Source organism: Eleutherodactylus coqui, chromosome 7 (assembly GCF_035609145.1).
Source record: "Eleutherodactylus coqui strain aEleCoq1 chromosome 7, aEleCoq1.hap1, whole genome shotgun sequence".
NCBI lineage: Eukaryota > Metazoa > Chordata > Amphibia > Anura > Eleutherodactylidae > Eleutherodactylus > Eleutherodactylus coqui.
Window position 1 is genome coordinate 115,275,057 of NC_089843.1, and position 25,139 is coordinate 115,300,195.

A 25,139-nucleotide genomic window follows, 5' to 3' on the forward strand; every position below is an offset into this window, starting at 1 on the left:
ATTTTACTGTCCAAAAAAGAGAACTTAACCCCTTAGTGATGGCCCCATTCCCTATTTACGTCCTCACTAAGTGGGCTTTAATCCTAGAGGACGTAAAAACATACATCCTCTTTGGATTAAAGCCCTCTTAGCTGAGAACGTGACAGCTCCATGCTGTCGGTGCCCGCAGGTAGCCGATAGCATGGAGCTGTCATCCTGGGCTGTGGGAAGTCCCCCCCGGCAATGCAATCAGCGCTATCCAATGGACGCGACGCAATCTTCCTCCGTGAAATTTCCCCGATTCTGCACATGCGACCGCCGGCAAAACACCGGACACATGCGCAGGAGACGGGGAGCCCAGGAAATTTAAAATCTCCTTGCTCCCAGCGACCAATGGTCACCGAGAGCCTGGAGCAGTGACCTCGTTGAGCGGTCGCGGGTCACGTGATAAAAAGATAGCGATCTACCTTAGACCGGTCTCACATGACCGGATAGGAATTACGGATTCCGAATGCATCTGATCCGCGGTAATACACAGATCAATCGCATTGGATTACACAATTCTGCTCACATTAGTGGGTTAGAATTGCGTAATCCACTCGCAGAGAAGAGAACGCAGCAGGTTCTATTTTACTGCGGATATCCGCAACATAGAGCGCATTGTGTGGTCATGGATATACCCGCAGCCCATACGCAACTACATTGTGTACGGGTTGCGGGTACCCGCGTCATCGCTAAGCGACGGTGCAGGTAATACAAACAAAAAAAAAAGTGTACTGCGCATGACCGCTTGTGTGAGTAAGCAGTTATGCGCAGTACATTACGCGGCCATACGCAGGGTCACAGCCGGGCTCACAGCTGGGATCCGCTGTGGGCCTCCGCAAGCGAATTTCACATATGGCCGCGCGAGCCCGGCGTTATTCAGACTGCTACCTGTAATACGTATTTTACAAGAAGCCCCGGGAACGCTCGCCTTCCTGTAGTTCCAGGAGCAGCTTGTTGAGCGCCTTCTGTGTGGGACCGCCACACCTTATCAAGCTTACAAAGCCTCACAGAGCGCCACTTTTCACACCCCATCCCTGCCACTGAGGTCAAGAAATGACCCCCAAAAAGCATGAGAGGAGGGGTGATACACGGTTTTATTGCCCCATGTGCCCATCCCAACCAGCCTCCGTAATTACCCCTATCTTCGGAAATACCACACAGTTCACATTATTACCTTTATCTAAGATTTGGGAAACACCGAAAAGGGCACGGGGGGGGGGGGATTTTTTTAACGTGTCAATTTTTATTCCGTACAAGTGAGCAATGGGGCCTGGAATTCATTCAGTTATGCCCTGAAATCCAGCAGGCATTCCCTCCATTACAGGCCTTGTCATGTGTCCTATAAGTAGATTAGGGCCACAACGGGAATGTTTCTGAACATGGGACAAACGGGGGTATCCATTTTGGGGTGAACATCTTCATTCCTATGTACACTGTACAAAAAAAACCTGTTTTTAAATTGACAAAATTGACAAAAAATGAAAATCGTAATTTTTTTCCTTCTGTTTTGCTTAGATTCATTCAAATACTGTGTGGTCAAAATATGCAGTACACCCCTAGATGAATTCATTAAGGGGTATAGTTTTCAAAATGGGGTCATTTGTGGGGGTTCTCTATCGTTTTGGCCGCTCAATGGCTCTACAAGTGGGCAAGGGGGCCTGGAATTTAATCCGTTGTACCCTGAAATCCAACGGGTGCTCCTTCCATTATAGGTCTAGCCATGCTTCCTTTAAGTAGATTAGGGCCACAAGGGGTATGTTTCTGAACATGGGACAAACAGGGGTATCCATTTTGGGGAGAAAGTCTTCATTCATTTGTGTGCTGTACAAAAAAACCTGTTTTTAAATTGATACAATTGGCAAAAAAATGAAAATTTTAAATTTTTCCTACTGCTTTGCTTAGATTTATTCAAAAATTCTAGCGTAGAAATACACAGTACACCCCCTAGATGAATTCGTTAAGGGGTCTAGTTTTCAAAATGGTGTCATTTGTGGGGGTTCTCTGTCGTTTTGGACGCTCAAGAGCTCTACAAGTGGGCAATGGGGCCTAAATCACCTTCATGCTAAATTTCTGTTCTGAAAACCACCGACTACTCCTTTCATTTTGGGCCCCGTTGTGCATCCAGACATAAGATTAGGGCCACAATGGGTATATTTCTGAACACGGGACAAACAGGGGTATCCATTTTGGGGTGCAAGTCTTCATTCATGTGTGTGCTGTACAAAAAAAAGCTGTTTTTAAAATAACAGAATTACCAAAAAAACGAAAATCACATTTTTTTCCTTTTGCTTTGCTTAAATTCATTCAAAAATTGTAGGGTCAAAATAGGTAGCACACCCCTAGATAATTTCATTAAGGGGTCTAGTTTTCAAAATCGGGTCACTTGTTGGGGTTCTCTATGGTTTTGGATGCTCAAGAGCTCTACAAGTGTGCTATGGGGCATAAAAGGCCTTCAAGCAAAATTTATGTTCTGAAAACCACCGACTACTCCTTTCATTTTGGGCCCCTTTGTGAATCCAGACATAAGATTAGGGCCACAATGGGTATGTCTCTGAACACAGGAGAAACATGGGTATACATTTTGGAGTGTCAATCCTCATTTTCATGTGCACTATAGGAAAAAATATGTCTTTAAAATGACATATTTGCAAAAATATGAAATTTTATTTTTTCTCCTCTAAATTGAATTAATTCCTGAAAAAAACTGTGGGGTCAAAATACTCATGACACCCCTCAGTGGATACATTAAGGGGTGTAGTTTTTAAAATGGGGTCTTTTGGGGGGTATCTATCATTCTGACACTCATGAGCCTTTGCAAACTTTGCTTGCTGTAAGAAAACAGTGTTCCTCAAAATTCTGAAAAGTAATGTTAAATTTGTACGTCATCTAAATGGTTAAAAAAACACAAAAGTTTTTCAAATGTGCACCCAGAATAAAGTAAATAGATGGAAATATATATCCTATCAAAAATTTGTACAGTATGTTTGCATATATTTGAGATATTACAGTTCAAAATGTGAAAAAATTACAATTTTTTCAAAATTTTCCCAATATTGGTAGTTTAATAAGTATACACAAATTATATCGGTCTATTTTTGCAACGTAAATGAAGTACAACATGTGCCAAAAAAACAATGTCAGAATCACTTGGATATGCAAAACCTTTACGGAGTTATGCTATGTTGAACAACACATGTCAGATTTCCAAAATTTGGCTCCTACACTAAAGCGCAAACAGGTTTCGTCACTAAGGGGTTAACGAGTGGAAACAAATAGATGCCTTTACGTTTGCGTTCCGTTTTTTTGAAACCCCATTGCAATCACAGGTTGCAACAGATCTTTTTTTTACTGTTTTATTTCAGTTTCTCTCTTCCAAAAACAGAGCAGAGACGGAAACCCTGAAGAAAGCCTGAAAAGCTTTTTACACATAACGATTATCGCTCAAAATTCGTTCAAACAACTGAAAGTGAGTGATAATCCTTACATGTAAATGCGAGCAGTCATGCACTATTCATTCAATTGTCATTTAGAGCTGTTTTTTAGCCCAAATAAAAACCATCCTATGGCTGTTCAAAAGACTTCTTAGGCCTCAGTCATACGGGCGCATCGGCACCCGTACACCGGCGCCGATGCGCCCGTGTGACTGAGGCCTTATAGGTGTACTTATTGTGTTTGCGTTGCATATATAATGAGTATACTGTTTACTCTTCCAGGAGGAGAACAATGGAATCTAGTGGCCAGATATTTGCTCAGCCAGGTGTGTGTTTATGCGATAACCATCACATAAACACATGCCCAGCTGAGCAAACAACTCCTATTGGAAAATGCAAATGATTAAAGCCATTATCTGCACATATAATTTTATTTTAAAATATCAGCAGTTCCCTCAGTAGTGTGGTTGTTTAAGCGATAATCATAGCATGTAAACAACAACTAACAGGTGTGAAAGCAGCTTTAGCTACACTTTGAAATACTTTACCATGAGTTTTGTAATGTTAAGATGAGAAAAATTGCTTTTTATTGGGTTAAGATAAGATACGTTTCTGCGCAGTGCTATCAAAATTACATTTGTCCCATATGCACAAGTAGCATGTAATAGATTTTTAACAACTTAATACAGACATCGCTATACCAAAAACCCATTGATTGGCCCACATACCTCATATGAGATAGTTGCCATCCCAAACACATCAAAAGGTCCATCGTCTACAGCCAGGCCATCAGATGCAACCCTCTCTGTTCTAACCTAACAGATAGGGATGAACATTTACGTCATCTTAAAAGGACATTTTTAAATCAGGGCTACCATCACACTTCAATTGATGACCAAATCACCAAAGCCACCAGGATACCCAGATATCAACTACTCCAATATACAGAGCACGAAGAGCGTGTGCCTCTAGGCTGGACCTACAATTCACAGCTAGAGGTACTAAAGAAAACCGCAAAGAAACTCCATCATACCCTACAGAAAGATAACTGTCTGAAAACCATATTCCTGGACCCTCCCTTTCTGTGTTACAGGCAACTACCACATTTGAGAAACTTTATAGTCAGGAGTGCATTGCCCCCTGACACACAAAAAGGAACATATCCCTTCGATGTAAGGAGCTGTAAGACCTGCTCACATGTACTGACAACAGGCAGGATACAAATCCCCAACACACAACAGGAATATAAGATCCCGGGGACATTCACATGTTCCACGTCCGATGTTGTGTACCTGATCCTGTGCAGTAAATGTCCTGTTGGGGTTCTCTATGTTGAAGAGACACGACAAAAACTTAAATCGAGGATGAGGTCTCACCACAACAACGTTAAAGAAAAAAAGACAGAATTACTTGTGGCGGAGCGTAATTCTAGCCACAGACACATAGAAGACATAAAAATTACTATATTAAAAGTCAACTTCAAATCTCAACTCCATAGTAGAATTTGGAATACACGTTTATAATTATCTTTGATACTCTGAAGACAGGAATAAACATTATAAGTGGGTTCATGCATCATTGGAGTATATTAGAAATCTATAGCACAGATAACACACAGGCCTGGTGACCCCCTAACACAAATTTAGGGACCATAAAACTTTCACATCCCCTATCAGTGGACTAATTAAGTTCGACCCGGTGCCTGGCCAGTGACCCCCGCCGGTCTTCTCCTCTGCTGTGAATATGCTGGCGCACATGCGCAGTACAGAGGATGCTGTCACTATGGTGATAACGTGCCTCCCGCGACCATTCTGCAAGAATGATTGCAGAATGGCCGCGAGATGGACAGTTTCCATTGACTTCAATGGAAGCCGTCTTTGCGTAGCCCGCATAAAATCGCAGCATTTGCGCTCGTGGGCAGGAAATTGCGTATTCTCATAGCATGCTTTGGGCTGGGATTGCTGCAGAATTCGGGGGTGGGGTGTGGGTCAGAATTCTGCTCCGGATTTCACAATGCAAATCCCCCTGTGTGCAGGAGGTTTAACTCAGTCCCCTAGGTTCCCGTATATGCAAAGTTAGGATTCAATAGACTTCTAGCATAAAGAGGGTTTTTGCCCAATGTCCTCCTCTTATTGGTCTCTGAATTTGTTCTGTACCCTGCATTTGTAAGGATTGCATATCACCATTATGTGTATAAGTAATATCTTGAAACACCAGATATGTTACACAGAATAAAGAGGAAATAAACTGACTCACCCAACCAAAAAGATGCATGGATATATGGAATATTAGATAAATCCAGAATAAAACAGGAGGAATTAAGCTTCTATTAAAGAGCACAGAATCTGAAGTGCGTCAGACGTATAAAATTTTGGGATTCTACTTGTTCCTAATAAAGGCTGTGTTTTTATGGATGCTGGATTCCTCCTCTTTTCACCTGATATATTACATTTAATTGTAGTAGTGGGTTGATAGGCCGTGATGTGCTCGGACACTTGGTTTTTTAATCTGCATGTAGTACATCCTACATATTTTTCATCACCAACATTACATGACATAATATAAGCAACACATGAGGTATCACGAATGATGTATGTTTTAATTTGGTAGCTCATACTACTGTCTGCACATAAAAAAGATTTTCTGCTTAATGTTACCCATTTTCCTTAGCAAAAAAAATACTCCCTTTTTAATGGTAATTTCTATATCCAGATCCAAGGCTGCTCTGTGGGGGCAGTTCTTATCCTCTTCCTGGCTAACCTTCTCATGGCCTGGTGGGAGGAGAGTCGTCTGTATCCACTCATTAAATCATACTTTGGCAACATGATTTGGTATGGGCATTATATAGACGACCGCCTTCTCATCTGGCAGGATGTTGTTGGAATTAATTTGGTTTCGGTTACATCTTTCTTTTTGGATTTTTTTTCACGAAATTCTGATGTAAAATGAAGGTTTAAATCATGAATATACTACCCCTCTCATCGGTGTGTATTTATGGGGGGATGCTGTCTCTGGTCAAAATTCCACTGTTCTATATAGAAAACCTTTTTTAGCAGAAATACTTTGTTCCATGCTAGTAGTCGTCATCTCTGATATATTTTTAAATGCTTACTGTTAGGGGAATATACCAGAGCTTGTTGGTTATGTTCATCTGTATCTTCTTATGAAGCAGAGTTTCCAATTATTGATGGTAGGTTGAATGTTTTCCATTTTCTTGAATAACGCATTGATTTGGTGCTGGAACCATGGGCATAACTATAGGGGATGCAGAGGATGCAGTTGCACCCAGGCCCAGGAGCCTTGGGGGGCCCATAGGGCCTCTCTTATCGATATAGGGAGCCAAGTACTATGAATAAAGCATTATATTTTTGGGCCCTGTTACAGATTTTGCATTGGGGCCCAGAAGCTTTAAGTCACACCTCTGTGCAGCACAGTTTAGGTATGGGTATGGGTATGGGTACGGGTACAGGTACAGATGGAGGGGTAGGGCCCCAGCTGAACCTTTGCACCAGGTCCCCTGAGCCTTTAGTTATGCCCCTGGCTGGAACTACTTTTGGATTATACTTACCTGGGAGCTGGCCTGGCATCTTCTCATCCCCGCGCCTGTGATTGTTGCTGGTGGATGAAATTATCCTGCATTAGCAATGAGCTGATTTCCGTTTTTTCTTGCTGCGTGTATCTCTATATGGTCTAACATTGGCATATTGACTGGACAGTGTCAGTGTGTTGAGATAAGCCCAACTGACATAAGGAATGTTTCAACAGTTACTGTGTTACCGTCTTTTTAGACTGACCAAATTCTCAATCCCATCTACCAAGCAGCTATCAAAATGTATCTTGTTGATTGGCACTCGTTTCATCTTCATTCATTTAGGCAGAGAATCTGCTTATGGGGACAAATGACTGTAAGTATGATTGTTTGTCCCCATAGGCTGGCTGTACATCTCCCTGTTGTCATGCTGAAACTGAACGATCAGCCAACTAATGAGCAATAACTCATTTGTCAGCTGATCATTGTTCCTTTTACATTGTTCCTTATCGTTCGGCTAACTGTCTGGCAAATTAGCATTTGCATGAACATTCGGGCCCAATATTCAAGCTGTGTAAGAAGACAATTGTTTGTGAGTTTCTACCTTTTCCAGAGAGCACTGATTCCAATTTTTAACAACTTGACTGAACAGGACAACTTATTTTTGGGATGAAATCCACTTTAGGCTTTTATCACACACAATAAAAAAATGAAAGTTGCGTAGTCAGTTCTAGATGGAGCAGCCTGTTAAGATACAGTATTTTCTCTCGGTAGACTTAAAAGTGTTGTCTATAATCAGAAAAAAGGGTCTGATGTTTTCCAGGCACACCATCACATACGTATATCCACATGTTGTGTCTGATATTGCAGCTTGTTCCTATTCACTTGGCATTTCCTTGGAACCAATACAGTATGTAGAATGGTGTATAATTAGGGTCAGTGAGCTGTTTTACTCATAATACATTTTCTATATGCTTTAGTTAATCCCAAGAGTTTCTGATGTCTCCATAGGGCTGATGAAAGTCATATATGTCTGCTGTTATGCAATCCATGCAGAGGCTCTGTGCTGGAGAGAGCCGCTCTGTACTATCTCTAATTAGCGACACTGTGGGGCACAACAGGAGTTCACACCTGGAGTAAAATACTCTTAAAAGACTGAAAATTGCACATTGAAAATCAAATGAAGAATGTTTTCTGGTGATAGACATTTCAAATCAAATGTAAATGCTTCTTACATCTAGAAGTGGGAGATAAACAGGTAGTCTATATTTAGACAGAACATTACTTCATTTTCAATTCCTGCGTGCTTTCCAAATTGCAAATAATAGCTATATATTTCATGGACAAAATATGCCACATAGCCTTAGACTCTGTTCACATCGGTGCCTCCGACACAGATCTATTCTGAAATCCCGGATGAAATAACGCAGCATGGTGTGCTATTTTGTCTGGAAATATGTTGGAAGGCATAGCAGAAGTCGAATGAACTCTATTATAGTAAATGGGGTCCACTGAGCGCCATTTCATTCCTTCATAGGACCTGATCCATTTGAGCAGGGATTCTGTTTTCCTCCTCCCATATTAGAGCAGAAAAATGGAAACCTGAACTAAGCCCAAATACTGTTGTGAACCTAGCTTATATAAGTCATAAAAATACAGTAACTGGGTACATATTTCAATTAATTTACACAAAGAGTGGTAATGGTGCTGAATTTGACCTGTGCACCAGTATTCATGTCATCCAATGAATGTAGAAAATATAGAAAATAGGATTGTGGAATATACTTTCCTGGATGACTGTATGACTGTACTGTGTTTTTAAAATTGCACTTGCACTATAGGCATTATTAGTACATCCACAGGATCAGCTGAACTGCTTGAATGACTCACCACCTCCCCATTCAATCTCTACGTGTTAATGGTGGCTACCTCACACAGGGAAACAGTGGTCAGGGGACCGCCATTCACTTTGTAGGTTGAGTTTTAGACAGGGGTGTAACTAAAGGCTCAGGGGCCCAGGTGCAAAGGTTCAGCTTAGGGCCCCCCCACCTTTATCTGTACCCATACTCAGAGGCGTAACTTGAAGCTCCTGGGCCCCAATGCAAAATCTGTAACAGGGCCTCAAAATATAATGCTTTTTCATAGTACTGGGCTCCCTATATGGAGAAGAGAGGCCTTATGGGACCCTAAGGCTCCTGGGCCCGGGTGCAACCGCATCCCCTGCAGGTATGCCACTGGTCCCGGATGTGACATATTCATGGTTATATTTTATTTACTTTATTTAGCTTACAATTAAGTTATACTTTTTCTTATGACAAACATTTTATAGTTTCCAGTCACATATAGTGTTAAGTTGCTTTACATATACCTTAGCTTTAGTTGCCATCTGCTGTTCTTGAAGTCAGTAAACTTCACAGCTGGAATCAGACTTCTGTTGGTTGCTACATCTGTCAGTACTACATTGTCAGATATGCTCATAGTACAATAATTGAGATCCTATAACTTAGTAAAATGGAATATGCAATTTTTCTGTATATTGGACTAATGTACAATGCTTGGCTAGACACTTCATTTTGTTTTTTGTATCATCAAAAGGAGTATGTCTTTAACCCCTCGAGGACACGGCCATTTTTCTTTATTTTATTTTTTGCTTTTCATGCCCGCTGTCAAAGAATCCTAACTTTTTAATTTTCCCATTGACGTAGCCACATGGGGACTTGTTTTCTGCAGTGGCGGGAAAGGTTTCCATTATTCATTATATGGATTTCCCATATGACAACAACAATGTCCTAGTTATGTGGCAAGATACAGATGTAGCATTGACATCCTTGAAGTTTCCTGTAAGTCTCACTACACTAATTGCATATTGCGGCCACTGCTATTCACTTTGAATGGCAACTGTGCTATGTAAATATCATAGCCGGGCCAAGTCACACTGAGCTGCGACTTATTACTACAGTAATCCGCTAACACCAGGTGCATTAGCAGCGTTACATCTGTAACAAGCCTTCCACATATTTAGATGAATGGTCGATAACAGCTTCTTGCAAAAAGCTGCTGACAGAGCTGTGTTGGGGCAGGGAAGAGTAGTATAATGGTACCTTAAGCCATATTTATAGGATTGTCAATATGTAGAAAAAGACCTTAGATTCACCAGCATGCCCCAAGTGTTATGGAGTTGGGCTTTGCCCATTAAACTACTCCAGAGCTCTGACAGCTGTAATGGTCTCCTGGTTGTACTTCCCTTTTTCTAATATAATACTAATAGAGACACGTTAAAAAACAAGAACACGCAGCTGCTCTATTAACCCCTTGAGTGGCGGGTTTCCTACCACCCTGTCGTGCCCACCAGGGCAGGTTTTTTAAAATGGTCTAATCATTGAATTTCAACTAATTTTGCAGTTGCGTCTCAAGAGCCATAACTTTTTCATTTTTCCATTGACATGGCCGTATAAGGGCTTGTTTTTTGCGGGACAAGTTGTGATTTTTTTAAACGGGGGAGGAAAAAAAGAAATGGGGAAAAAAGCAAAAAAGGGGCCATGTTATTAAGGGGTTAAATAATGTATTAACTTCCTTCTCTGGGTCATTACGATGCATGGATACCACATGTGTGATTGTATTTTTGATTTTTTACAAAGTAAAGGGAGACAAGTGTTTTTATTATTTTTTTAATAATTTTTTTCCTTTTTTTCTTTTTTTTATTTTTTTTTTTTTGCCCCTTTAGTGGACTTCCACAGGGACCCATCAGGACCTCTGATCACATTCTGGGGGTCCGATGGTGACAACTCTTTACATGCTGCAGTGACAGCCCTTTACATGCTGCAGTCACATAGACTGCAGCATGTAAAGGGTTAACACAGCAGAGATCGGAGGTTTTCTCTGATCTCTGCTGTAAGAGCAGGTACCTAGCTGTCCTCTGACAGCTAACAACCAGCTCTCCCTGCCACAGAGACCATAGGCTTGCTTCTGACAAGCCGATGGTCTCTATGGCAACTTGTAAACAAAGCAGGACATTGCCGACATGTCGGCAATATCTTCTGCTGGTTTTTCAAAGCCCTTGCACTGCTCTGTGTGGGTCTGTGCAGGCAGAGCACACGGTCACAGCTTGTGGCATTGTGCTCTGCAGCTCCCATAGTGATACATAGCCCGGAAATCTTCCGGGCTATGTTGCTATGAGCAGTGGAGCTCGTCCCGGAAAATTTCCGGGCGTGCCACTCAAGGGGTTAAAGGGGTTTTGTCATTAAAAGAAAAAAAATCCACTGACCTATTCCTCCCCCGTTAGTCTTCTTACCACATCTTCTCCTCACTGAGCTTCTGCAGTACCCCCGGGGTCACCTCACCGCACGCTGGCCGGCTTGTGCTGGCATACCTCACATTCCTTCTGGCTGCGTCAGTGAAGGTCACGTCCCTGTGCTGTAGCGTTAACTGCCTAGGAAGGAATTCTAATCTATTTTAGAGGCAGCTCGCATGAGCAATCTCTGCAGTAGATCAGCACTCCCCATGCTGGCCTGTGCACTGTGACGTAACATACATTGGCTGGCAGGAAGAAGACTGCCGTCAATGTATGTAACCTCACAGGAAGCAGAGTAATCAGCCAGCTGGAGGTAAGGTGACCCCCGTTGAATGCAGGAGACAGGAGAAGATCGGTGAGGTGAAGATCTGGTTAGTATAGAATTTTTCTTTTTTAATGACAGAACCCCTTTAAATACCACTAGTGAGGTTGGGATAATAGTTTATGTGCCCTTATTTAACCCGTTTAGGACCAGCCACCGTAAATTTACGGCGGCTGGTCCTAGGCTTAAAACACAGCCAATAGTAAAATAATGGCGCACTTTAAGTCTCCTGCAATCAATCAGAAGCAGGAACAGGTTATCAGCTGTTAGTGACAGCTGATAACCCGGAGCAGAAGGTAGGAGGGGTATTTAACCCTTTCTGCCTTCTGCTTCCCCGATTCACAGTGCTCAATGAGCACTGTGTGGGGAAAGTGAAAGTAAAATGCACTTTCACTACAGGAGCCTGGGGGGGGGGGGGGGGTCATGTGACCTCCTGGGATTCCCTGCTACTGCAGAGCTGGAGGGTCAAAGTAGACCCTGGCAGCTCTGCAAGTGACTAATGTCACTATGGGGGTTGTTTTCCCCTGTAATTGGGGCTCTTATGGATGCCCCAGCAATAGAGATGAGCGAGCATACTCGCTAAGGCAAACTACTCAAGCGAGTAGTGCCTTATGCGAGTACCTGCCCACTCGTCTCTAAAGATTTGGGTGCCAGCGGGGAAGACCTGGGAGTTACGGGAGTGAGCAGGGAGGAGCGGGGGGGAGAAGAGAGTGAGAGAGAGATCTCCCCCCGTTCCTCTCCGCTCTCCCCCGCCGCTCCCCGGCACCCGAATCTTTAGAGATGAGCGGGCAGGTACTCGCATAAGGCACTACTCGCTCAAGTAGTTTGCCTTAGTGAGTATGCTCGCTCATCTCTACCCAGCTACAGTGGGTAGGTGTCAAATAAAGAAAAAAAAATGTGAATGTCCCCCAGAGGTCTTACATGACATCATGGCGGACATAGATAGTAAAAAACACAATTACATAAATAAGTAAAATAAAATTCCAGAATAAAACAATAATATATACATAAGAAAGAAAATAACCCAAAACCGACACCAACGAAAAACGTTGCTATAAGCACCCTGTAAACCAAAACCATACATATTATATATTAAAATGTCCGAAACAAATAGAGGAACCTATTCCCATAGTTTATTTTAGTTTAAATATAAAAATAATAAAAAAACTATAAATGTTAAAAAAGTAATTTTTTTTAGCTTTTTACCCCCCTTAAAACTAAAAAACGGGGGGGGAAAAGTCAGCTGAATGACAGCTGAGCTGAGCCAATCAGTGGCAGCACTCACTCACCCATTCATGAATTCATGAATGGGTGTGAGTGAGAGCTGCCTCTGATTGGTCAGGCTGTGACCAATCAGAGGCAGCTCATTCAGCAGGCGGGGATTTTAAATCCCCGGCTGCTGAATACTACAGAGAGCAGTTCAGGAGAGCTGCCAGCTGGCCGCAGCTGAACTCCATCTGCCGGGACCAGGTGAGTATATATATTTTTTTATTTTTACACATTTCTGGATGAATTGCAGGGAAGGGCTTATATATTTAAGCCCTTCCCGAAAATTCATTGTGCGATCACCGGCAGCCCATTGCTTTCAATGGAGCCGGCTGTATTGCCGGCTCCATTGAATTCAATGGGCTAACATCGATCTGCCGGGACAAGGTGAGTATATATTTTTTTTACTTTTTACACATTTTAGGATGATTTTCAGGTAAGGGCTTATATTTTTAAGCCCTTCCCGAAAATTCATCCCGCGCTCGGCGGAAGTCCATTGCTTTCAATGGAGCCGGCTGTATTGCCGGCTCCATTGAATTCTATGGGCTAACAGCGTTCTGCGAGGAGAATGATCGTTATGCTGACAGTGCGGGGGGGGGGGGGGGGGGGTCTCACTCTTGCCACTATTGTGGCTTAATAGTGAGACCTCGGAGCCCGAAATGCAGCCCTGCATGTTGCTCCTCACCTGCCCTATCCATTTCTGTGTTTTTTACATGACTTTGGTGATTTGCTAAGATTTTCACAAATGAGAACCTTAGCGGAGCACCAGTCATATACAAAAATGCTCGAGTCGCCCATTGACTTCAATGGGGTTCGTTACTCGAAACGAACTCTCGAGCATCACTGAAAGTTCGACTCGCGTAACGAGCACTCGAGCATTTTGGTGCTCGCTCATCTCTATCCAGGACTAACATTAGAATAGTGCCACATGCTGTTTCTATTCTGTGACCTCCTCAGTAATCGTTCAGTTTTGGTTACACATACTCAGTCTTGCTTCTCTGTTTGCATCACTGGGTATGCGAAAATACCTTTGATGTGGTGACCGTCTGCTTCTTGAGGTCCAGTGTCTTCTCTGCTTGTCAGAGATGCTGAGCAATTTCAGTTGCAGTAACGCTGTCTCATTCTCTTAGCGCTTAGTTACACGGGTGCATCGGCGCCCGTGTTACTGCAGGAAGAAGATGGCCGCACTTCAGGATGGACGTCTCTCTGCAGCGCCAGAAGAAAGAACATGTGACCAGCTTCATTGCCAGTCATGTGTTCTTTCTTCAGCGCTGCGGGGAGTCGTCCGTCTTGAAGTACAGCCATCCTCTTCCTGTAGCAAGGGCTCAGTCACACGGGCGCATCAGCGCCCGTGTACGGGTGCCGATGCGTCCGTGTGACTAAGCCCTTATCAATTGCTCAGCATATCTTCTATCATGCAGAGCAGATTCAGCAACTTCAGAAGCAGACAGCTAATTACACCAGGGATTCCTCCACATATCCAATGGAACAGAGAGAACCAAGACTGAATATGTTTGATCACCGTGAAACATTTACTGAGAAACAGAGGGTGGAGCTTTTGTAAGATTATTTCTAACATATCTGGCAATATAAACAGTTTCTTTAATAAGTGTAAATACATGAAATGTTCATAATAATGTGCTGGATTTACCGCTAAAGAATATTTTTCATAGGACAACCCCTTTAGGGAGACTCCCCTTATATGGCTACACCCAAGCACAAAACTAGGTACAGATGTGGTTGTGATCTAAAGCTTCTGCATAACTTCACTGCCCCTGATCCTTTTTACATGTAGTCCTGTTATAGGACCAGAATAATAACTTCCTTTTATATGACAACAGGTAGTCTTGCAGAGGGATCAAATCTGCAAATGTACAATGTTTATTGATTAAAGCAAAATATATGTAAAAGACATACATAAATTACCAAAAGCAATTAAATGTCTACTAGCAACATATTTCAGGACAGGAAAAGTATCACAGTGCATCAGCAAAGAAACAAGATCGGTGTGACATCACGGTGTCACCCCCGGTCTATATGATCCTGTTTCTAGTGCCTCAGTCGGCTCAGTGTATAATGTGCCCTTATTCTCAACCCTGCTACAATATTTCCTATGGTGTATGGACTGATTGGCTAACATAGAGGTGTCTCCCCAAGCCAGTAACTGTAAGTACCTGTGACTATAAATACTGTGTTTTATAAATTTCTCTTTTCTTCTGCATTTTACACCTTCCTTATCCTCTATCTAGATACATACTAGATCCCCTAGGTTCCTGATGTGGGGCTGCCCCTATCTGGGTGATCGTCCTGCTTCTAGGTACTGTCTTCTACACCAAAGTCGGTTAGGAATAGCATTCTCTTCCCCATATTTCTGTTACCGTTATTTGCCCTATCTTGTGTTGCTTCGCGTTTTGGAGATATAGTATGTATCTATATTGATCCATTGAGGACAATAATTTCATCTTGGTCTGACGTGTTGGCATTGTCCATGAAGGGCGTCGTCATGTAAAAACCGGATTTAACAATATCCTGCAACCTCCTACATTAAGTTGAACAGGCGATGATCTGTGTCATTGAACCTCTAACAAACACCACCATTATGAGCATTTTAAGTATTTTCTGCTCTGCCAGAATCCTAACTGTAATATTTATTTAGAGGAAACACAAACAGCAATTTGAATTACTTAAACCACACAACCATTCAAAGCACAATGCACCATAATTTATAGTTTTCTACATTAGCTGAGGACACATGTGGATGCAAATATTATCCCACATTGTAATAATTTCTCTCTGGCTAGATGTACTGTAAATGAGAACAGAAATTTCCGTGTAGCTGTATCTTTGGTCCATTCTTCATTCATATAGGCACGCTTTTCTGAAATATTTCCTCCTCCGTGTAAACAGAACAGTGTGAGTGGCTTTTCATGTCAATGACAAATACATTACTTTGCTTCACAAAAGAACAACTGTTAAGTAGTTAGAATTGAGTGCAAAACTGTCACCCATTAGCTCTTCAATCATTTTTATGGGCAATTATTTCACCCCTAGCCAAAGGATAAAATCTTTATCCAAACTGCACACAGACATTTTCTTTCTATCTCTAAAAAGAGATAAAATTTTACTTGGTGTAATCATTGCTCATGATGGCCCAACTGATTACTGTAATTAAGGAAAATAGCTACTGCTGATTCTTAACATTTCAAGAAATACATTATTGAGATTTATTGAACAGATCTGCTTCATATTTAATAATTGTAAGACTCTTTTTCTCTTGATTAAATAGCATCATAATTAAATCCACAGCTATTCAATGTCATTACACAGTAAAACAAATCTAAGGCTGCGAGTACTTTTATAGACTCAATATACATTTATGCTTCCATGACTCATGTTATAAATTCAAATTATGAGTGCCATTCGACATTCAACAAGAAAAAACTCTATATAGCGTATTATATAACCACGTTTAACTGCAAGAAAAATAGTTTTGACTTTCTGTCATTCGTTATTTGACTAGAACTTCATGTGCACACGTAAAGGGAAACTAATTTTGCCTACAACTTATGTTCAACTAATAGCCTGTGTATGTCTAATAAATCTTGTAATATACTTTCATTAAAAAATGTTTTTGTTTTACCATTTTAAATCAAGTATGAATTGCAGCCCCTCTGTAATCACCTGCCTGTTGTTAGGCTTTTAGCTTCTCTAGCAACAAGGAAGTTAGAACATCTTATTAGCTGTGGGTGAGAGGCTGTGTTCTCAGGCTGTTGCCTGCACTCACACTGCTCTCTGATCTGCAGTCAGTGTGTAAACAATATCTGCCTCTCCTGATGTTTTATTTACTTAACCTAATATTTACACATATCTTTATGTTGTAGGCAAAGCAGCATAATTCCTATTGGATTGATCTTTATTAGCTGCTTTAATAGATCTTGTGTATTTGCATGGTGACAGCATATATAGAGATCTATAACCACCATACAAACACACAAGAGCTAGTAAAATAGCTAATAAATGTCAATTCAATAAGAATTCTGCTGCTTTGCCCACAGCTAACTGGGGAGAGACATATAATGCATACAACATAAAGATAAGTGCACAGAGCAGGTTAGGTAAATCCAACATCAGGAGAGGCAGAGCTTGTGTACACGCTGACTGCAGATCTGAGAGCAGTGTGAGTGCAGTTGTTTGTAGAGGGGCTGCACTTCAAACTTGATTTACAGCGGTTGAAGATTTTTTTTTTTGTGAAAGTATATTACAAGATCGATGAGACACACACAGGCTATTAGATGAGTACAAGTTGCCTAAAAAGTTTGTGTCCTTTTAATGAAGCGTGAAAAATGTAGCTTACGATTATTTATATTTTTAATTAAATGCTATAATTTGTTCTGCAATATTTATTGTGCTGTAACCAGGTGCCATTCAACAATTAATGTACTTGCTAATTAATGTTTTATGAGAGTAAAAGGGTCAGCAATTAAGGTGCATGTCATTAAACAGATTTATAATTATTACTTGTTAAGGAGAAGATTAGTTCTCCAGTACATAAATACTCCCAGAGTGTACGGTTTGTTTTGCTGTTCGCTTGACTTTAGCAACCTGCATGGCCAATTACATCGATTACAATCAAGCAGATTTACACATGTTCTATGACATTCTGTTTGAACACTAATGGTGAAATGTACACTTGAGAGAATTCCGTCATTTGAAAGCAATTTGGGTGTAATTAAGTCTAATAATTATTGCATATTAAATGATGAAAGCATGAATGGTATTGATTGGTGCAGTTTACTGGAACTGTTATATCTAAGTGAATGGTGCTTGAGAGATACTGTAGAATTAGTTTTGAAAGTTGCCATAAAGGTGTGTTCAAACCACGTTTTGAACTACATCGCGGAGTTCTGTATTGGGGTTTCATCTGAATCTCTGAAAACAGGATTTAAACAGAACCTCAAAACCGAATAATAGCTTTTCATTAGTCAAATGGAAACCAGCATTTCTCTCTGGGTAGATGTACTGTAAATGAGAATAGAAATTTCTGTGTAGCTGTATCATTCATCCATTCTTCACTCATATAGGCACGCTTTTCTGAAATATTTCCTCCTCAGTGTAAACAGAACAGTGTGAGTGGCTTTTCAATGTCAATGACAAATGCATTACTTTGCTTCACAAAGAACAACTGTTTGACAAGATTTCTGTTCCTTTCCAACATTTGTTTCAGAGTGAATAACTTAAGTTCAGTATTTAGAAAGACCCCCTGAGCGTTGATCAAAACATGGTGTGAACACTTTCTAAGTAGAACATTTTTAGCTAGCGCAAATAATTAATTCATTTATTACATTTTATAGCAATCTATTACCACCTGCTATAACACTTTAATTTTTTTTCAGGCAAGCAGTCCAACCACAGGTACAGCCCCAAGGAGCCACTCACAAACATCTGTCTGTCCATCTACTCAGGATATATGTAGGTATGTAAAATGTATGATCTTCCGCCTCTAAATGGAAAAAACATTTACTGACTTTAAGGCCTTTATATAGCATTATTTTCCATTTTTCATTGATGAACATATGCACCAAATTTCCAATCATTCCATCTATTTTTGTATGTTGTTGTTGTTCCATGTATCATTACTTTTCATCTTTTCTTTCATTACTTTTGCATGTCCTTTGGTCACGGATTTATTTGTTTAGAACTGCATTGCTGGATGTTTCAGAAGATGACTTTAACCATACTACACCTATAATGCCAATCGCACCTTCTGGTAGGGAGCCTGGTAAAAAACAAGTAAAACGATGGCTTAGACGTAAAAGAACAAGTTGCTCAACCTGTGTCCAAACAGTAAAGCAAAGAAACACACAACCAATGGATGTAACACAGAAACTAGATATGATCGACACAGACTCTTCATCAGATGAAAGACAATGGGCTACAAGAGTTAGAAGAAATGGAAATCCCAAATTTCATAAAAGAGGAAGAAAACAAGATAAACCGCATGATGTTTCTTCAGACTCAAATACCATTGAAATGATTCCTCTAAATTCCAAAGACTCACAAGCACAAAAACGTCCAAAAAATCAACATAATCCTCATCGCCATAATCATCATCAACAGCAGCAACAGCAACAACAGCAACAACAGCAGCAGCATATCAGTAATTTTGCCAACACTCACTCTCACTACCGAAGGAGAAAAACATCAAAGATTAAAGAGGCTAGCATTTCTACGTCATCCGGATCATCAGTTGAAACAAAGCGATACCCTAAGAGAAGAGTGAAAAGAAGAGTAAAATCTTGTTGTACGAATACTCAGAAGTGTCAGTGTAACTTTACAGAAGATAAAGTTATTCACAAAAATGTAAGGGAGGAAGGCGCTGGTGCAGAAAACTTGGCGCCAGTTCCTACTACCAACTACGAGACTACCGCTTCACCTGTTAACTGTGATGATGAATGGGGTGATGATGTAGAAGTCTGCAGGTCAGTCTTCAATTGTAGTATTTAAGTTGGCAGTACATTTTTTTTTTTTACCATTTCTACCTTTAATTTGCTCATCTTACATATACTCTTCCTAAACATCAATACAGTTTCAACCACTATATGAACATAAAGAAAATATGACGTTATACAGAAGGTGGCCTGCCTGAGTCTCAGAATATTCACAGCTGAGCTAGAGAAGGTGTTAGATAATGTAGGAGGCCTGAAAGACAGCAGACAAAAGATGTGAAATTCAGAAATACAACATTCGGAAAAAGCAATTAACTTAGCGTTAGATAGAGTAGTTTGAAAATGCAGTAATTAAAATGCAGGCTAGACTTACAGCTTTCAATCACTTTTGTCAAGATGTCAAAAACAATTCAAGGATATATATTTAAATGAAATATTGTGACACAGTTGGGAAGAGTAATTCATATTGAAGTATAGAATATAGAAATAAAAGCTATCATTGTATCATTTTCTATGAAATAGGTTAGGGGATTGTTTTACATTTATAGGACAATTTATAAATTTAATGGAAATTGTGACAGACATCAGATGCTGATATTGTCATTTAGTAATTAGTACTTAATATATAGCTGATGAATTTAATAATGATTCACAAAGCTAATACAGTATCAGTGCTTATTCACACGTCTGTATATCGGCCGGGTTTTCATGCCCGGCCGATATAGGGTGTCCCTTTCTGCAGGGAGAGGAGGCGGGCTGGGCTGGGAGCAAGGCACTGAGCTCCTGCTCCCTCTCCGCCCCTCACCACAGTTTGCAATAGGAGGGGCGGGATGGAGGCGGAGCTAAGTGCCGCCCTGTCCTGTCCCCTCCCATTGCAAATAGTGGTGGGGGGGTAGAGAGGGGGCAGAAAGAGGGCTGAGAGGGAAGCTCAGTGCACTGCTCCTGGCCTGGACCGCCTCCTCCCCCTGCAGAGAGGGACAGCGTATATCGGACGAGCGTGAAAACCTGGCTGATATACGGACGCGTGAATAAGCTCTTAGGCTCCTTGCTCTCCTGCATTAAGGCTCAGTTCTGGGTTTTCTGCATCACTGATCCATTTTTGGAGGAGATAAACTGATATAAAAAAATGGAAAAAAACTCATCCCTTTTTATCCATATTGATGTCAATGGGGTTTCAAAAAAGCAGAAAACAAACAGAAAGATTTCTGTTGGCTTTAGTTTCATCACGTCTTCATTTTTTGGGGACAGAAAAATAATGCTGCAGGTTGCATTATTTTTTGTCCAAAAAAATGGGAACCCAACTAGAATGGAAGTACATAGATGTCTTTCCGTTTGCTTTCTGTTTTTTTTTTTTAAACCTCATTGAAATTAATGGGGAAAAAAACATTTTTTTCAGTTTTTCACCTTCAAAAATGAAGCAGAGAGATGGAAACCCTGAAATAAACTCTAATACAGGTGTGAAAGCAGTCTTAGTGGTCAAAGTAAACATTATAGTGATATAAATGTTTTGTTAATTGAAAATTAACGATTGTTATCTACTGATCAGGATGCATTCATATGAGCGATTGCGGTAGAAACGTGTACATGCAAGTACAATGGGATTTTTTTTCCTTCCCATAAGAAATAATGTGCAGAACAGAATCACTCAAAAATAGGCCATGCTGTGATTTTTCTATTTTAGACCATTTGTACAAGAAAAAAAAAAATCACACTTATGAGTACACAGATTGAAATTAATGGGTTCTTTGCAAGTGTGACTTCCATCCATATCGCAAGTGGACGGAACTTACATGTGACAACCGCCGATGTGAATGCACCCTCAGTTTGTAGAATACAAGGTGTCAGTGTAACTTTACAGAAGTTCTAATACTTGTTTTTTTCCTACATAAAGTAGAAAAACCATTAAAGGTCTCCTCCACTTGAAATAGCAATTACAACATTCCCAGTTATACATGAGGTCATGTCAAGGGAATAATGCAAGACATATAAAAAAGGATTCTTTTTCTGATGCAGATTTCAATAAAAACTGCGGCAAAAATCTGAGCATTCAACATAGATTTCTATTGTGGATTTGCATTTGGAGCACCGCGGATCTACATACTGATTTAGCCTAGTTCAATGGAACGAATCTCTGTGCGGATTCCACGTCTAGTAGTGACACATTAAAATACTTCTTTTTTTCCCCACAATGCAGATTTGAAAATCCATGCATGGAAAAATTCTGGACTATCACATATGGGTTTGCATTAGAGTTGATAATAAACTTTATTACACAGTTTTCAACATAGATTTGATATGGAAACCACGCAAAAGCAGTGTGAATTCCACGTTGAAATCTGCCATGCGAGCACAGTTTAACTCTCTGTACCACATGCACATAAATAGCAGCATTATGGAAGACAGTGTAGATCAGTGCCAGCTCTTGACATCTGTCCTATACAAATTAAAGGCCCAATATTTACACTCATATTGTAAATGGCTATGGCCATATCATAAAGAAGGGTTTATCCAATACGCTGTGTTGCAGTTATGGTGTTTCTACTACCATTATTTAAAGCTTAATCTAATTCTGTTGCACTTTTCAGAATTTGCCATTGTGAGGGAGATGATGAAAATCCCCTTATTACACCATGTCACTGTACCGGAACATTGAGATTTGTACATCAAGCCTGCCTACATCAGTGGATTAAAAGCTCAGATACTCGTTGCTGTGAACTTTGCAAATATGATTTTGTAATGGAAACGAAACTAAAACCTTTAAGGAAGGTAAGAAAATAGTGTAATTATTGGCCTATCAGTATTCAGTAATTATTGGCCTAGAATAATCAATGGATATTTACAAAACACTAAAACACTATTTGTATGGAGACACGAGATATAACTGTATGCAATACACTAATTGGATATTGCCTAAAAGTCCGACTTTAACCCAAAATGTAAAAACCGCCTATGTATTAGTACACAAAAAAATAAAAAAGCCATATTCAAACTTTGGTAATTACAGGGGGTGGACAAAAATATGGAAACACTGTACAAAATGCATGGGATTTTAAGCATTACAACTGAGCTGCTGTTTTGACCGCTGCTTGGCTGAGAGCTTTCCCACCAAATTTGTGTTTTTTCCACCTCTTGCCCTGCTCTGGGTGGTTTTGGGAGCCAGCTGGTAACAACAGCTGAGTGTCTCAAACCCCTGACCAACGGAACCTTGTTACGTGGGCAGCATTTGTGTCATATTACTTCCACTTAAAATTGGTCTCTACATGTCTTATTGACATACCCCGTGTATGTTTCATTCATTGACAGGGATATTGCTAATTTTCAGTTTTGTGCAGCAGCTACTTTTAAAAGAACAAGAGGTGGTATAGCCATGTTGGTTTTGACTTGCCTTTTAAGAACCGATTGTAAGCTGTCATTTAGTCAGCATGGTCAGTCAGTAATAAGCTGGCATATTTACCACTAGGTTCTAAGAGGTTTTTTTTATTGCTGCAGTAAATGTAACAATACAATTACTACAATTTAATTAGTAATTGTTTATATTTTTAAGGACTTTTAGCCCATTCTTTTTTGCGGAAGTGATATTTAAACAATTGTTGGTCTTCATGCGTTAACTTTTCATTTCAGATACTGTCCCATTCTCTATTAGTCAATGTCTGACTGTTTAGATCATATATCATTCATATCATAATGGTTGACAAAAGTGTTTTGAAATTTAGCTGTAAGAAAGGAGGTCATATGGGCTACATGTTGAAAGATTGCTTTAGTAGTCCAAAGAATAGACTGAATATAGACACACAAAGGGACATTCCAGCATTGGTGTAAAATTGTTATTAAATGAATTCTAGGTATAACTGATACATCACCTATAGATGCATATCCAAGACTTTACAAAGATCTTTCAGATACGTACTTTCTTTTTTACTTATCAGAAGGAACATTTGCTGACACCAGTGAGCCAACTGAATGGTTGGGCATTTAGGCAGAACAGTTATGGAAAATGGTATGCCCCTTTAAGCTTCATAGAAAACAACAAAGTCTTCATAGAAACATCGGGGGTGAAATTCACTTTGTATTCATTTTCTTGAAACAGTTTTTTAAAAATATTTTTATACTCTTTAGACACAAAATAATGTCAAGACTCTGATATAACATGACTCATTATGTTGGCAAAGTCACAGCATACTAACAATGTGCTCATTATGTTCAGAGAGCAAATGTGATTCTGTATGTCTCATTTGTATTACAATTCTATTACAGAATTTGGTGCCTTTTTTACTTATTTGATTGACAAAGTTGTTTCTCCTATTGTATGCTTTGGGTTAAATGTTAAGTTGCTTAGTGGTTTAACTATTTGATTCTAAATATTATCTTGGTAGTTAAAAGCAATGCAAACTTTGCCCCTCGAACTGCTACAGGAACATATCATCTCATTGATTTTCTAGTACCTCTTGAACTGAGGGATGCGTTAATTGAAAAATCCCGCCTTATCCAAATTGATTGGTCCATCCAGCTCCTCCCATTGGTATCTCTGTGAGCTCAATGTGTTGCCTTCAGTAACATCTACTTTGTGTGGAGGTATTCCTCTGTGTGTGTAGCCTTAGACTCTACTCATACTACTAATTGGGTCCAATATTAAAGAATGGATCTGCAATAGCTGTCTTGGCTCTGTTATGAATGGGAGTCATGATGTTAGGATGAACACAACTTTACTTCTTTCAATAGTTTGCTTAAACACAATTCTTTTCACATTTCCATTGCTTTCACTGTACTCTGATCATGTCGTATCTAGTATGTAGAAACTTGTCTAGATCATCTAACACCAACAGTAGAACTTATAGTGTAAAGTTTGAATTTATTGAAGTATATTAGATTCCATAGACATTTGTGAAGAGAAAAATGTTTTCAATGCCAACTGCCCCCCCCCCCTTAGTCGTAGCATTCTCTCTACTGACACCATCAGCTTTTTAAATCAAGATACAGTCAATCAGATGAGACGTATGTAAGCCATGTGACTGCAATGAAAAGCTCATTTAAGCAGGAAAGAATACGAAGGCCGGATCACGTGATCTCTTAGAGCAACACAGGTTTTCTGAATGAGACCAAAATCTGATCACATGTCCATTGCATCATAGTGCACACAACTCAACTATAATAGAAACAATTGTAACAGAAAATGTGTGTTAAAAAAATCTGAAAAATATCGAAAAATCCATATAATATGGGAAACAGGATATATCTTGTTAGTAGTAAAACACAAGTTCCCTCTCTAGATTTAAACCAGCTGTTAACACAAGCCCCTAGGCTAAAAATCGAGAATACCTTGCAATTTAATAGACTGTGCGTGAAATCACCTCCACGGAGAGAAGAGGGTGTGGAGGGGGGTTATATGTAACTTTTGGAAAAGCAATTATAGGAGTTAATGAGACTATGATAGTAATTAGTAAATTGTTTAGCTATATAAGAGATGTTCTGGTTTCCCACATATATCATATCCTGCAGTGTATCACAAAATTGTTTCTTTTTATCAAATCTTACAAATTGCAGTTGTCATCTTATTGATTTTGTAGGGATTGCATATTTTTAATTTCATTTTTTAGATTTTCTAAAGTGCACATTTTTTTTGTTTACATAAAATCTACTTCAGTAAAAAAGTAGAGGAACTGGCACCTGCCATAGGCCTTTGTTCATGTAAGTGCTAAAGTAGCGAGCTATTTTAGCAATAGTGAATGGCTTGGCTAATGCATTTTATTCATTTGTTATGTTTGAAAGGGTTTTCATGGAATTTTATATTGATGAACTACACTGAACAATTGCTGCATTAGAAACAGCTTGT

The 25,139-nt window shown here is 40.0% G+C and overlaps 1 protein-coding gene across 1 annotated transcript in view; it reads left to right on the forward strand.

The window, feature by feature from the left end:
- Window positions 1-25,139, forward strand: part of MARCHF1 (membrane associated ring-CH-type finger 1) — a 265,460-nt gene that overhangs the window by 126,744 nt on the left and 113,577 nt on the right. Inside the window, exons 3-4 of the mRNA XM_066574677.1 lie at window positions 18,257-18,336; window positions 21,895-22,075. Coding sequence (XP_066430774.1) covers window positions 18,257-18,336; window positions 21,895-22,075 — 261 coding nt within the window. The remainder of the gene's footprint in view (window positions 1-18,256; window positions 18,337-21,894; window positions 22,076-25,139) is intronic.